At 42.0% G+C, this 16646-nt stretch overlaps 1 protein-coding gene across 2 annotated transcripts in view; it reads right to left on the bottom strand.

Annotated features, from left to right (window-relative positions):
- The window catches only part of OXSR1 (oxidative stress responsive kinase 1), an 87367-nt gene that overhangs the window by 9120 nt on the left and 61601 nt on the right, over positions 1-16646 (bottom strand). For both annotated transcript variants that reach the window (XM_072925286.1, XM_032746594.3), the window contains 6 exons: positions 15646-15755; positions 12210-12311; positions 9438-9571; positions 7510-7558; positions 4844-4909; positions 4479-4601 (listed from right to left, as the gene is read on the bottom strand). In XM_072925286.1, coding sequence (XP_072781387.1) covers positions 4479-4601; positions 4844-4909; positions 7510-7558; positions 9438-9571; positions 12210-12311; positions 15646-15755 — 584 coding nt within the window. The remainder of the gene's footprint in view (positions 1-4478; positions 4602-4843; positions 4910-7509; positions 7559-9437; positions 9572-12209; positions 12312-15645; positions 15756-16646) is intronic.

The following is a 16646-nucleotide window of genomic DNA, read 5'->3' as shown; positions in this document are numbered from 1 at the left end:
TTGCCTAGACCACAATGAAGCTTACTGACTAGGAGGACTTGTCAGAACCATACTAAACATGACAAACTTACGTAATTGTTTGAAGTTACACATGTGTATTAAGATGCATGATAAAAGGGATACCACACAATTTGTTGTCACATTGTACCACCCAGAAACACAGCCACGTTTCAGATCCTGCAGTCAGTATTTCCACAGTGGCACACAACACCCTAAGTTGCTATCACTTAGCAAAATCCAGGACTCTTGAAAATCGCTCACACTGGATCAATTTACTTAAGCATCAAGATGGGAAAATCCATTTTAAGCTACTCAAGTCTGGCAGAAAAAGATAAACGCAGATCTGCCTGGCAGAATTCTGCTAGAAAACAAGTTCCCTTCACTTACTTAGGGTGGTAGTCTCCAAACCAACTTGCTTAGAACATACAGAACCTCTGTAGGGTGGGAGGGAAGAACAGCCTTGCTTGTGCTGCTGTTTAGAAAGAAATCCCTGGCCTGCTCCCCCTGCCTTGGACCCTATATTCTGCTGTGCTCTTTGTGAGAAAAAGCATGGAACTGATGGGAAGGTGAACACTCAGCAGTGAAACAAAGACACCAGTAGAACAATGGGGAAAGTGCAGGCAAAAGCAACGTGACCAGCTTTTGCTTATCAGTAAAACAAAGATAACAGTGCACTAGCTGTTTCACATGAGCAGAGGGGAATTGCCAAGTACTCCTGGAGAGCCCTACAATTAAGAGAGCCTGCAACTTTGACTTTCAACAAGTCCAATTAGTGGAGATAGGTGGAATGGTTTGGTCCATGCTGGGAATAAAAAAACCCTGCTCCTTGTCCACATAATGGTCTAACAGGTTGCTGGACAGCAGAACATTAAGGCTCATCATGCCCCTACTCTGAGAGTTTTTCCACTAATAGAGGCTTAATGAGTGCAGATCAGAGTGATTTGTAACATATGACTCAGAGGCTTCTTGTGAGAAAAGGTTAACAAGTCTTACTCTCAGAACAGCAAGTTTCAGAAAGGCCTCTGGACAGGGGAAAAAGGAACAGTTCTCTCAGTATGACTATGTGTAGGCAGTGTCAGGGTAAAAGTCACACAGCCAGAAAGGTAAAGACTGAAATCCATCTCAGTGTGCTCAGCCTTCACTTGACAGTTACCAGGTGGGATGAAAAACATGGCATTCCTCCCAGAGAAATAGCCCTGGCTCCACATCTGCAGGCCACAGCTGCTGCAGTGCCCTTCCAGGAACAAAGCTCCTACCCAAGAGTACACAGATGCCCCAAGGAATTACATAAAAGGAAAGATCAGTGTGCTAAGCGCTGTTAAGATGAGTATGGAAACACTGGCCCTGCCCCTCAGCTGACAACTGATTCAGATAAATGACCAACAGAAGTGGTGAGAGCCACCTGAGTATGAGCCAGCAAGTGCCCAGGTGGCCAAGAAGGCCAGTGGCACCTGGCCTGTATCAGGAATAGTGTGGCCAGCAGGACGGCAGGGATTGTCCCTTGTACTCAGCACTGCTGAGGCATCTTGAGTGCTGTGTTCAGTTTTGGGCCCCTCACTACCAGAAAGAGCAAGTGCAGAGAAGGGCAACAGAGGTGGGAATGGCTCTGGAGCACCAGGAGCAGCTGAGAGAGGAAAGGAGGCTCAGGGGAGACCTTCTCAGTCTCCACAACTCCCTGACAAGAGGGTGCAGCCAGGTGGGGATCAGGCTCTTCCCAGGTAACAAGTGAAAAGAAGAATTGGCTTCAAGTTGCACCAGGAGAGGTTTAGATTGGATATTAGAAAAGATTTCTTTACTGAAAGGGTGCCCAGGGAAGTGGTAGAGTCACCACCTCTGGAGGTGTTCAGAAAATATGATGAGGTGGCACTTGGGAACAGGGTTAGTGGTGAACACAGTAGTAGTTCTGGGCTAACAGTTGGACTTAACAATCCTGGAGGTCTTTTCCAACCTTAAAAATTCTCTGATTTTATTAAACACATGGACAGAAAGAAAACAGGAGAAACATTCAAAAACACTTACCTAAGGCACAAATAGGATGACTTTGGAGATTAGTTTTAACTAATTTTTGCTTGTGTAATCAAAGATGATGTGAGCAGTGAAATGTGACCACATAAATCACCACTGCACAGATTTATCAGGAAACAGAAAGTGCACAATTTAAAAGCCCACAGAGCACAACTGCTTTAATTTTAATTTAAGGTTTTAAATGCAGAGAGGAAGTTCAGAAGGTCTTTATATCCAAAAAGTAATGTTGTCCCAGCAAGTCACCATATTCAGTGAACTGAGGAGATACTTTTGGCTTTGGGTATAAAAAAATATTTGCCTGATTTCAGATGCAGTCCTAGGAAGAGACTTGTAAAATACATGTTTGCACATATTAAGTTCACCCTATTTTTTATGTGAAGTGGAAATAAGTGAAAAATACCAACACTTTCTATTCATGTAGATGATTTTATGCAGGTTAATACTTCAGTATTTTGGCACATTAAGTCAATCTGCAGGGCCTCCATTTACTGCAGTAAAATGCAGGTACAGACAGGATCACAGAATCAGAAATTGTTTTTGGGTTGGAAAGGATTTTTAAAAATCCTCTACTCCACCCCCGCTGCAAGGGGCAGGAAAAAAAGGTGCCACCTAGTTATTCTACCCAATAACCTGGTTAAAATTGCAGAGGGATTTACAGACAGGTTGAATTTATACCAAGTGTTTGAAATATGACCAAAAACACAGCATAAACACTAGTTCTCAATAATACCACTGTATTCATGGCAAAAAATTGGCAGTTTGGATACAAATCTTAGGACTGCTTGAAAAGGAATCAAATTCAAGTAGCCAGGCAGGCATGAAGAGAGGTCTGAGGTTCAACAGTGCCCTTCCTGACATCCTGGAACATACAGGTGCCCCAGAGTGCTGTGTTACACAGGGGTAACACAAAATGATAGTATACATCTATAGGGAGGTGACTGAATTGAGACCTGCTACTCCAACATCCTTCCTAAAGCTTTGCTGAATGGGAGACCTACAAGTAAGGGCCAAGCACAGCTCAAATTAGAGTGATCAGGACAGGCAGCAGTACAAGAAAAATATATCAAAGCATCAAGAAAAAGTTGTCTTGAAAAGGAGCTTGTAAACATGTGTGTCAATCTGCTTTTTCCTGTCTAAGAGGAATGAAACAAGTAAGTACTGTTCAAAACACAGTAAACAGTGTTAAGTCATGGTAGCCTGAGCTTTCAGACAAGATACAAGAAGTTCTAAATAATCTCTGGAACAGAATTAGAGTCTTTTATAATACTGCCTCCTAAAATTTGATGGTATTCTAGCCCACAAAAGGAATTCAGAAGAATTCAGCTTACATCTTATAGCTTATTCATCATAGAATTTCACTAGTAGCTACCTGGTACCAGGAGATTTTTCTTGATCATATACAATATAAAGCTGGACACAATAAGCTTTTTAAGAAGTCACAAGAGTTGCTGTCACAAATAATACATTTATTGTATCAAATGACTTTTAAAAACTCAAGCATTTCAGAAGATGCTGAAAATCTTGCATTTAATACTGAAGTGTCTATTCACAACAGCAACAGATGCCAGACTAATGAAAGAGAAATGAGAGAAGTTATAAAGGGATAACTGCTTCAAAACAATACTGCATTTTTCCCTTTCATACTGAAAAGCTTCCCCTAAACATCCTTCACTGTCTCACTAATTCAATTACATGATTATTAAAATACAATCCATTTCCAGTCACCTGCTGTAGTGAAAAGAGACTAGGCAAACCCATAGTCAAAACCACATAGTCAAAACCCACACAGGTGACTGCTGGGGGAAAACAACCTGAAAATTCATTGTAATCTTTCAGCTGATCATCATACATTACTCCTCTGAGCTGCTGGGGTGGGGGTTTGTATATATGATGGGAGAGGGGAAAGTGGTGTTTTCTTGAGGATTTTCAAGCACAAGACTAATCACTCCTGTGACTTCAGGGATGCTGTGAGGTTTTCTACCAGGATTAATCAATTTCAGTCTAACTGGGGGGGGGCAGAACCAGGCCCTGCATGTTTCAGGAATCAGCCATAAGAACAGGCCCTATTGATTTCAGCTCCATCCTGGAGAAGGCAGTAGGATAAAACCTCTCCTGACACTTCCAGGAGAAAGCATCTCAAGCAGTCAGCACCCTTAAAGGGAATATCCTAGCTGCAGTGTATTAGTATGCTGAGCTGGGAGCAGGCTGTCTGAATTAACATTTCCAATTATACTGAACATTCCTGAATGAGACCAGCTGTGCCCCACCACAATGACAGAAAAGATCAATACAATTTCTTCAACCTTCAGTCTGCTTTCTTTACTTCAGCTTCCAACTCGAGGGAAGGGATTACAGCTTGCTGTGAATCACGCTGATGGCCATGTGCTTCGAAATATTTTCAGATCTACCACAACTGGACAACAAAACAGAGACTGTGGAGTCTGAGGACCCACCCTGAGCTGTGAAATTGCTGCTCTGCCTTCCTCACTTTCTTCATCAAGCTCATCATCACTCCATTCCCAGCCACCATCTTCAGTCTTATGAAGACGCCCACTGGAGCCTGGGACTCTCCGGACCTGCGCAGCACAAGAACACAGAATTTACATCTCAAGCAAACAGTTTCTACAGTTGATTTTAGAAGAAATAGCACCAGAACATCTTCATGTTCCATCACCTGCCATAGTGATGCAATTCTTTTATTGAAATTAATAGCTCTACCTAGAAAAAGCTGTACTGCAGTAGTTGCTATTAACAATGTGAATACAAGCACAAAAAATAGTACAACTCTAACAGCAAGAGCCCAGGAGGTTTTCAGTACCTTTTTGGATCTTTCAGTGATTGTTGGTGCTCTCTGCAACATCTTCTCTTGTAAAAACTCTTTATTCTGCAAATAAAAAAATACCAAACATTTGCATTGCTGAAAATGTCCTTTGATGCCTTCACTGTCTCTGACAAAGTAACTGTTAAGTTGTTTCTAGCAGAAAGTGGTTTACATGTTTCATCCCTATTCCCCCAAGGATATTAACCACTCCCCTACTTTGGGCTGCAATATGTGATGTTTCATCCTAAATACCTTTTCAGTTAACAGTGGCACTCTCCTTATGCAAATGACATAGAATTAACAGAGGAGCTGGATATTATTCTGATTTATTTGGAAATATATATATTGTACTGCAGTATCTGGTACTCTGCTGAGGAATTTGGCATTCTTCCACTTGCAGCTACAACACCATCTGGATTCAACCCCTTTGCTTTATCTTACTCCTAAATTTATGCCTGTCCAACTGTCAAAGACAAACCTCAGACAGGTTGGGATATAGGAATCCCTCTGTGCTGGAGCAAACAGAAATTGGGACAGCAAGATTTAAAGTGGCTGAAAAAATGTACAGCATTTATGTTTAGAGAGGAAGTAAATACAGTGACCACAACTGAATATTGGGGAACTGCTGTGATGTTTTATTGTATTAAATTTCCTCTTCAGCAAGCTGCTCCAGACTGGCCAATGTGGGCTCCTGAGAATACAATTTTCCCACTGCTGAACTGTGGGGTCAAACTTGTGGCAGCAGGGGAAGCAGGGCAGTTCAGGCAAGCACTCTGGAAATTTGGCTGGGTGTTCCACACCACACCAGTGCAACTGGAAAGCTCTGCTGTCTCTGTCCATGCAGAGCTCCCAGAACTCCCCCAGGGTGGTTGCTTGCAGGCAGGATGGAGAGTCTCAGGACACACTCTGTCATTCCTGATAAGTGGCTCCCTGCATTATCAAGCCATACTTTTACATAACCTAGATGGTATTTACATATATGACTCAATATAGATGTATAGAAGCTGCACTCTTCAGCCCTCAAGTTCCAGCTGTCAGATTTGCAGTGGCTGATGTGTGACAGAAATTTAACCCCAAGTGTGAACTGGCTCATGTTTGCACTCAGATGCCAGGTAAGCAGTGCCTCATTTACAATGATGTTAATTTTCTATCACCACCCTGCTAATATGTCTCCAGCAGCTTACTGAAAGCATGAAAGTGATTTAACACACAATCAAGTGTAACATGAACTACAAGTTGCAGAACCAAATGGAGAAAGGTCAGCAATGTGTAAACTATCTTGTCACTTTGGACATCCAGCATACATATGCATAAAGTGTGCATCCAGCATACAGATGCAGACTAATCAGCTGCCTGAAATCCCACTATGGACATTGAAACCCCAGTTAATACTGTCAAGAACCCAGACATCAATTAAACTTGCCCTAAAGCAAACTTCTGCATTTCATCAACTGGATCACCCTCCAGACTTCTCTGCTTCATAGAATTATCAAATCACACAATACCCTGAGTCGGAAGGGACCCACAAGGATTGAGTTCAACTCCTGGCCAGGACACCCCAACAATCCCACCCGAGAGTGTTGTCCAAATGTTCCTGGAGCTCCGGCAGCCTTGAGGTCGTGACCATTTACTGGGGAGCCTGTTTAGTGCCCCACCACCCTCTGGGGGAAAAACCTTTCCCTAGTATCCAAACTAAACATGCCCTGACACAGCTTCAGGCCATTCCCTCGGGTCCTGTCACTGGTGACCAAAGAGATCAGTGACTGTCCCTGTGCTTCTCCTCATGAAGAGGAAGTGCAACTCTCCCTGGGCTGCCCCTGTAAAGATTCCTGTCAGCTTTAATAGGGCATCCAACTCCTGTACAGACACATGGCATGGCCAATTCCATTTAAGCATCTTAATCTGGGAGTTGAAAACTACTCTGATTAACTGGTGATGCTGCTGTGCTATCCCAAGTATGCAGTCTCTTTTTGAAAGTTTAATCTGTATTCTGCTATAAATCCTGTGCACTTTGATGACAAAAAAAATAAGCAAGCAGAAAACATTCCCCATGCCCATGGAAATGCAAATCCTGCCCTGTGCTACTGCTGCCTGTCTCCTGCAGTAAGACCTCGCACATTGCATATGCACTAATCTCCAGGCAGTAATTACATAATGCTCGCTGGCAGCTCATTCCAAGGCTACAAATGGGAGTTTCCCCCTGTTTTGTATCACAGGATCTTCACTTTCCATAAGGCAACGCAGGGTGAAATATCTTTAGGTAGCTCTTGCACAGTGGGCCTCATTCAGCCCCTAGCACACAGACTGATTAGAGAGTTTGCTAAAATCTAAGTTACACTCACTGCAGCAGAGACCTTTATGGTTGGACAGGCAGCCAGAATGGCACCATTACAAAAGAAGAACAAACCCAAAAGGCACTGAGAGACATTTAAATGCTCAGGAATTCCTAGATAATTTCTGTTAACAACAGCATACACAGGAGATACACAAGGGGGATTTTATTCTGCTCCTTCACAATGACCCATTCAACTCACTCAGCTCTGCTGGCTCCAAGTGAAAGAGCCCACACTCCTGCCAGTAAAGCTGTCACCCACACCTATGGTGCTTCTGAAAAGTCCTTTCCACAGCTTCTGCACAAATCAGTTTAGGAAGTGTTTTCTTACCTTTGCTTTTGTGAAAAATTTGTGTCTTAGGAGTTCTGCTGCTGTTGGTCTGTCAATAAAAACAGATGTAGAAAAGACAATTATAAATGCTCCCTTTCAACCCAACGGTCTTCCAGGCTGCTGCAGCTTGTTGGCATCTCGTGAAGGCATCAGCTTCTCCTGTATAATTCCCCTAAAATTAATGTATTCCAAGTAAATTTTACACCAGCAATCTTTTAAATTACTCAGTGAATTCTGAACAAGGCCTATTCTGTTCAAAAGCAATGAATGACATGGGACTGGTGGGGAGAATTTGCTCCCATTTTGATGCTGAACTTGAGACTCTTAGATAACAACAGAATCACAGAAAAAATTTGCTCAAAATGGAAATCACAGAATCATCACTGGAGTGCAGTACTCACCCTGTGCAAGTAACAGTTATTTCAGAGACACCTGATTAAATGTATGCAATTAATTCTATTAAACACAGGTACAATGATCAATCTTGGTCTAAAAGAACGTGAACAAGTATAAACTATCTTCCCCTTTAAGTCAGACTTCAGAATAAATACTGGAAAGTGAGAGACATTCCTTGGTCAGTTTAGGAGGAATTTGCTAAAGACTCAAGCCTACATGAGAAAGTAGCAGCTTACAGCATTTTCCACAGTGCAAACAGTGCTTAAATAGTAACAAGAGTTTAATCAGTGACTTGCAAAGGCCATTCATCACAGGATTTATTTCATCACAGGGTTTATTTCATCACAGAGAACTCAACAAAAGGCATCCACCTCAGGGCAAGGGAGCCCCTAAAATAATGAAAAAGGAATTGCACTAAATTCTGCAACATGCCAACCTCCTGCTTCCACAGTCAGGACAATGACAGTGGCTGTCAGAAGTGCTTGAGGAGAGAAGGGGTGTGCCACAATTCAGTGATTGTGTATAACCTGGTCAGCACACATCCTAACCTGCAAGGATAGGATATATATACATAGGATATATAGGATATTGGATATGCTGTAGAAAGGGGAAAAAATATCATGCTGGGAAAAAAGACCCAGCTTTCAACTTTTATCAAGCACTCCACTGGATTCATTATGCATTTCAAGTGTAATGCTTGTTAGAAGAGAGAGACTCATTGCACAGTGCGTGAGAAGCTTGTGTTCCTGGATCTGACACAAGAGGGAACTGGAAAGTGTCTTCATTATTATTATTTTATGAAAGCACTTTTTCCTTTCCAAAATTAAGTCTGCTTACTGAGGAGGAAAAAAAAAAAAAACAACCTAAGAGGTATTAAAAAATCGCACAGCACACACAGCATCCCCTTGGTAATATTTCCTACGTCACTGAGTAGTCATGATACTGTTCAAGAAAGACTGAAAGTGTCATCAGGTCACTTAAGCAATCTGTATTGATGAAAACATGTTGGTAAAATTTGTCAGTATTTTTCCTGATTTCCCATCCAAACCAAATATTACATATAATTAAACAAGTCAAAACTACACTGAAAGCCTTCTCTGCACTGCTAAATTTTAAAAAACTTATTTATGTAGTTTTGCAAGTAAACACACATTCCCCAACCTGTAATTTCTGATTTGTAAACACAAAGCAGTTTTGACTGGGAACAAAACATGAACTGAAGTCACCTGCTGGAGGTGGCCAAGGGAGAATGGCCCTACCCAGGCAGTGGACTGGGATGCACTCTCATTAACCCAAATGGAAAATGTGTGCCCTGGCCAGGCACAGTGCCAGACATTTATCCATAAAAATAAGGACAGCCAAGAGAATTTGTTGCCACACAGCAAGATTGCTGTGTTCCCTGTGACTGAAAGTTTGGAGGGACAGAGAGTATACCAATTTCAAAAAATAGGGAACATAATGATGTTTGTGAGTTAGGTTTTTTTGGTTGTTGTTTGCTTGTTTTAATTTATTTTGGTGTGATCCATTCTTACCTTTTTTCAGGGTCTTTTTGTAGGCACAATGAAATCATCTTCCTAAATGATTTCCCATATTTCTTCAGCATCTCCTTATCTTGCACACCAGTTTCCAAAGATGGAGGATCATTTTGTAGTGTCAGCATTAAAACCTGAAATAATTATTGGCAATGAGATTTTCCTTGGGTTTTGTCAGAGACAAATTTTGGAAAAAATGTATTTTAGACAAGCACTTTCATCAAGCATCTGAGTCAACAAGGATGTGTTAACAACAAAGACCCCCATTTAAGTTACTGCTTTCCATCCCATCTCTTGGCACACACTGCAGTCTGTGGGTCAAACACAAGGCAGGAATGTGCTTTCAGGTTTGTTTTGTGGGATTAAAACTGCAAGCAGAGAAGAACTTCTACCAGTTTTCCTCATTCGAGATGAGCAGTTGTGCAAAGCTTTTGATTCAATGTACCTCCCTGAGGTATTTCTTAGCTAGAAATCAAAGACAGAGAGGCAACATAAAAAAATACATGAGTTCATTTCCATGTACCAATGTGACAGCAGGTGAAGACACTCCTCACATAAGCAGCTATCAAGCCAAACTGGTTCTTTCCCTCACTTAAATATTCTGAAGGAAAGGAAGAAAATTACTCATTTCCATTTCCACTTGTCACCTACATACAGATGAATATCTATTTTTAGAAAAGGAAACAGCACATAGCACATTTAAATAGCTTTCAACAGCTATATTGCTTAGGGCAGCAAAAGCCCATCAATCTAGCTGAAATTACACAGCCCATGACAGAATTCTCTACTTTCTTCCCCACACCTTGAAGGGTCACTTAATGCATGAGTTATTTTGCTGCATAATAAAATTAATCTGCCATGCAATAAAATTACATTCAATAAATAAAACAGAGAGGTCTTCTTGCAGGCTGCATGACTGGGACCCAAACCTCACAAAACTGGGGACTCAATTCTATCTGGCATGTGACAGCACTGAGTAGGTGCTGTAGATATTAAATAGGTGATGCTGGTATTCAAAGCTTCATCCCATGCATTCAAACCACAATAAAGTGAAGTAATATTTGCAGAAGCTGCTGTAAAATGATACCAATAATCACAGCCCAGAAGGAAGTATCAGTGAAACCAGCAGCATCTAAATCAGCAGCATTTTCCCCTTAACTGCCCTTTGCTCTGGCACAGCCACTGATATTGTAGGAAATTTAATGGCATTTCTGAACTACTGAGCATCTCAACAGTCCCTGAACATAGATGACAATTCTTAAAAATAATTCTGTTCCACAAGAGTTAAACCTGTGCAAAGTCCATCCATTTGGTATGGATGTGCCTGTTCTGAGTTAGGAGTAGCTGGATTTCCAAATGCCATTGTGACTGTGGTGTGGAAGAGGAAGCACTCCACGCCCTGAAGAAGTGATGCCCAACTCCCACAGCACTTCAGCAGATAAGACTGAAAAAAATGGGAGTTTGCCCACAGTGTCACTGAATGGTTTGGGTTGGAAGGGGCCTTAAAGCTCATTTAATTCCAATCCCCCTGCCATGCACAGGGACACCTTCCACTAGCTCAGGTTGCTCCAATTCCCACACAGTCTAGGCTTGAACACCTTCTGGGATGGTGCATCCACAGCTTCTCTGGGTAACATGTTCCAGTGCCTAACCACCCTCATAGTAAAGAATTCCTTACTCACATCTAATCTAAATCTCTCTTTCAGTCTACAGCCGCTCCCCTTTGTCCTATCACTATCTGCCTGTGTAAAACATCACTCTCCCAATGCCAACGACGGAGGGACTTGACACCCACAGGCCTCATACCCCAGGTCACTGCTCTAACCATGAGCCTTGGGGGTAGAACAGGCTCTCCACATGTTTGTGTTTGATCCAAAGGACCATATGTCCCAGGAGGGGAACCAAAGTGGCCTTCGAGAGCATGGGCCAAAGGGGCTTAAAGTTCTGTGATCGAGACAAGGCCTCATCAGATATCACAAAGGAGATAAGGAAAAATATCTCAAAGTTCAGTAGAAGGACAGGATTCTTCAGACCCCAGCTGATGGGTGTCAACTCTTAACTTTGAGATGCTTCATCCCCCTGAAAGAGCAGCATGTTAGAAGCAGCTCCTGGTTCAAGAGTCAGGAAACAGAGAGTTAGCCAAACTTATAAGGTGATCTAGGGCTCAAGATATTTGAAAAATAATATTGGTGTGTCACAGTTTAAATTAGAACATTTCTTTCATTTCAACCTTAATAAAATACTATTGTTGACAATACCACAGTTTCATAGTGATGTGGTACTTTGAACTGGATCAGTGATTGACAGGAATGTCAGTGTTAAACAAAATGAAACATTCTTTCAGATAACTGATAACAGGAGAGGTATCAAGAGAATGTCTGACAGGCATTATCAGTGCAAGAGAAAGAATGGCTAGCCAAGTGTCACTGGGTGCCCATAAGGCATTCTGGATCATTATTTATAACCCTAAAAACATCTGCTGACTTCAGAGGTTTAAAACACACACCATGCTTAAGAATGGTGAGACTGAGGATCTAAATAAAAACTGAAGTTTCAGATAATGCTGATGAAGTGGCGTATTTTTAAAAGGTGACTCGATGCATCCAAGAACATCGTGACCCACAAGTGCAGGTTGAAAGGACAAACTCTTCTATGCAACGTACTAAGTTGAGAGGACAAACTCTTCTGTGCAACATGCTAGCCAAATTCTTGAGAACATCCACAGAACATAGAGATCCCTTATCTTCCACAAATATCTGGAGATGTCCTCACCTTCATGGGTGGGTATTTATGGTAAGGAGCTGCTCCTGTGGCCAGTTCAATAGCAGTGATCCCAAAGCTCCAGATGTCTGCCTTGAAATCATATCCTCTGACCTGAAAAATATGAGAGGATGTTATCATGTGCCTCTTGCTGTCCTACACTACCATCCCTTCCCCGCAAATTTGGAAAGAGCAGCACTACAGAGATGGAAACAACACTTGCTCCATCCTCTCCCCTCAGCTCCTCGTACCTTCCAGGAGGTGCTGCAGAAGTCACAGTCTGGTGAAAATCATGGCTGTGCACTGTACAATCAGGACTGCTCGGCCATAAACTCCACTGCAGAACATAAAGGGGCGCTGGGCTAACCCAGGCTCTGCCTTCTACACGCAGACACAGCGAGTCATTGCACAGTGCAATAAAACTCTCACAGTTAATAGATGGTATCCTACCCCTTGGGACACCCGCCTCACTACACTTTTAATCAACCTGACTGCAAATATGCTCCATCCCGGAACTTCATGCTGCACCAGCCCAGTAAAAGCCCCTCATTCCTGCCTGCAGACTAATGTTTCCCTCCACTAATTAACAGTGGCTTCTGCACTTGACATTAAACACAGGCTTGTTCAGGAAAATTTATAGCATTTACTTCCCCTCCTGCACAGGAAAAAATATTTCATATGCCAAAGCAGTTACTTCCTCATTATCATTAGGTAATATTTTGGCACTTGCTTTCTCCGCTGCAGGGGAGAGACATTATGTACTAACTTCAAGAGCAGCTCCGAAAATCAAAGCATTTTTGTTGCTTAGGATGGTTTGTGTTTCTTCTCACTACACTATGGAAAAATGAAAATTGAGTCGGAGCAGAGCTAACAGAGGTACTGTGCTCAGCTAACCTAACAAACTTCAGAAAGACACTCCTTGTGATGCAGCCAAAAAGCATTCCCCAAGCTACTTTAAAGATGATCTTGAATCTTGGCAAACTAACAAAAACCCCTCCTGCACTATTTGTCATGTAATACTAGAGTTGGACTGAAACTTGTTATAGAGACAGGAATTTATATCCTGCACTGATTTCTTCCACTCTGTGAGCACAATTTTCATGAGCCCTAAAAGTCTGAAATGTTTCTTGAAGTGCCTCAGTTTATGGATGCCATGACTTTGAACAGATTTCAAGTCAGTTAAATAAACAAGATATCTAGTAACACTTAAAAGAGCACAGGACAAGAAGAAATACACTGTAAGGGTGGGTTTTTGTCTTCTCACACTATTTTTAGCTTTTGAGAATAACTTCTGGGCATTTCTTAGCTCCATCTTTCAGTTACTCTTTCAGCACACCATTACACTGCACATCTCTCCATTTCCTGACAAGATTTTAACAGTTTAGTGTGAGGGTTTTTTTCATTATTTCACATAATTCTGCTTGCAAGTGAAAGCTACAAAGCTCAAAACTGTCTGCAGTAGTTCATCTTGACATCTGTCCAATACATTAGTCACCACCCTACAGTCAGTTTATATCAACAACATTTATTTTTCTCATCAATTTCTTTTTTTTGCCATAAATTCGTCGAGTGACCATGTATTAAAAGACGATGTTGAGCAATCAAATATTGACATTCTGAAGGAATTTAATGGTGCTGAAGTAAAGCAGATGGAATTGGGTCGATAACATCTCCATGTGAAAGGCTAACTTAGAGCAAGCCCTCTGTCCCTCTTCCCGGCTGGATCCGGCGGCTCAGAGTGACACCTGCTGGAAGGCAGCAAGATCATCTAATGGGCATTGAAAGATTTCACACCAGCATCATCAGCATCCCAAATACTGCTTTAACTTGGTATTTGCAGCTGGTTAGAGGTGCACAACCTTGGTGGAGGTGCTGCACTCAGTAAAAATCTTACCTCCTTTGGAAACACATTTGTGGGGAACCACCCCTCACTTTGTCACTGAAACCTTTCTTTCCCATTTTTAGCTCCCTCCTTAAGGTATTTTTCCCTTTGACATGAGGACTGCAGCTGCAAAGAGCCTGGACAGCACTGGCCAGGCTGCTGAGGCCTGGGCACAACACACAGGACAGAAATGCAAGGGACAGCACTGATCTAGCTTCAGAAGCACCAAATAATCTGTTTTTATTTACTTTTAACGCAGCCTTAAATATAAAAATCCAGAAGAATATGACAGTGAGGTAGTTCAGAATCAAGTTTGCAAAGACAACCCTGACTTGGGAAGTGTGGCTTTTTCCTGCCCTGTTAGACCTGCACTCTGAGGAGGCTGCAGCAGTGCTGGAATGCACTGGCCCCTCAGTCCCACCACGGGGAGCCACTGAAAAGGCCAAACATTGAACAAGCCTTTCATCAATAATATATTTAAACTACTCCAAAATTATCTCCATTCCTCAGGGAGTTTCAGATATTGGAAAAAATGCACTTGTGTTTAGCTGCATTTGATTTTAGATACAGATATACACGGGGGTCTTATTCAAGATCCTCCCAAGCTTCAAAATATTTTACTGGAAACACCAGCAAGGAGAAGTGTATCAAGATGGATTTACTTTAATAAAACAAATCCTTAAATATTTTTGTTTAAAAAATTTCAAAAGAAAAATGGAAACCCATTTACAGCCAGTTACATTTCTGCTTAGCACACCTCTCAGAAACCCAGGCCTCTGACAAACTGATTTTAAGGGAATGAGGGATCATTTTCAGAATGTCCACAGCAGTGTACATCAATGCCATTGACAGCTACTGCAAATGACTTGGTAGGAGTGTGGTGTAATTTTCTCTGTGAATCTTACTCAGAAATGGGCAGCAATTTTACATTAAGCAAAGTTTCCAGGTGTCCTTCATCAGAAGTCACAAAGACAAAGCTTTTGTAGTTTAGTCTAGAAGCAGCAGAGGACAGAAAGTGGCATTTCTCCATGCAAGGCGAAGCAGAGGAAGAAGGGGAAGATGTAAGCATTCCTCAGCATTTAGGTACTTCACAAGCCAAGAGAAGTTAAAAACTTGAATGAAGTCAAATGTATGTTATTATACTGAATTAACTCCCCACTCTGACATATCACAACAAACTACCCCAAATCTTATGTTTGCAGGTGCAGAAGAGCACATTACTGAGCTGTGTATGCATTTTTACCACATGTGAAACTATTTGTATTCTACCTCACCTTCATGCAAAAGGGAGGGACAAGTTTATCTTCTTTATGCAACAAGTGAGATGTCTCACCCTCACCTGAGGCAGGAGCCTGGAGAGAAGCAATGGAGCAAAAATGTGCTGAACACCTAACATTCCCCAGTATGAGTCTGGCTGCAATAGGCAAGTCAAAGAAAATCCTGTGTTTAAGAAAACCCTTCAGGATGTCGAATTATCATATTAGCTAGAAATAAATATAGTAATTGCTGATAACATGGAATTCCAGGTACAGATCAGCTCAGAGGACACTGGGAAAAACAATTCACCTGTTCCATAACTTCTGGTGCCATCCAGCAAGGTGTGCCCACAAAGGTTTTCCTGACTTTATTCCTGGTAATGTCACCACCAGTGGCCAGGAACGCACTAACACCAAAGTCTGAAAAGAAAACAAAAGCAGAATTTATTAAGAACACATCCTGAGCAAACTAAAGAGCTGTCCCTTCTTTCCCCTCATATTCCCAGGCACCTATTAAGTACCAGACCATGCAGTCATGCATGAGGGGTTTCCTAATAAAGGAGGAATGATCAACAGTTAGCTAAGAGTGCTGGTACATGAACTGCCATTCAGCAGTTCATTCAGTTGCTGGGGACAGCAGAGCTTTCAGCCTGGCTGGCAGAGAGGAAAATTCCACTTTCCATTACAGCCCACTGGTCACATTAGAGCCTGCCCACACTCTTCCAGCAGCCCTGCTGCTGTACAAACCTGCCCTGCCAGCCAGAGCTGTATTTACATTTACATTACACATAACTGCACTGACCCTCAAGCAGCATCTTGTAACATCCACAGCAATCAAGCCGGGTGCACAAAAAGTCTCTTGAAAACATTCAACTGTCCTGAGTTACCAGCCCTTTATTCTGGATTTTCTATTACCAGAACATGCTTTATTTGATAATCCTCCATGGCTGAAATGCTCAGTGCTTTAACAGGACCTCGGACTGGTTCCTGATGATCCTGAACGTGCCACAAATCAGCCTGAGCATCTCAGGGAAGCCTCACAGACACTGATTCACACCCTGCACTGCATCACCCACCTGAAACACCTTTCACAAACCAGGATGCTCATGGATGCCATTTGTGCTCACTGGTAATTGCATTTCTTGGAACAAATCACTCTTTTATGTGAAAATTATGCTGTAACCTCATGTTTTATGCAATTAAGAATGGCATGGAAAACAGAATCTGTAACCAGCAGCAGCATACAGTGATAGCAATAAAGTATGTTTGTTCAGAGAAAAGCATTACCAAAGATCTGGCAACCAAGTTATT

The sequence above is a fragment of the Taeniopygia guttata genome, chromosome 2 (genome assembly GCF_048771995.1).
Source record: "Taeniopygia guttata chromosome 2, bTaeGut7.mat, whole genome shotgun sequence".
In the NCBI taxonomy this organism is placed as follows: domain Eukaryota; kingdom Metazoa; phylum Chordata; class Aves; order Passeriformes; family Estrildidae; genus Taeniopygia; species Taeniopygia guttata.
Note: the sequence above shows the minus strand (reverse complement) of the source record. Positions and strands in the feature narration are given on the sequence as shown.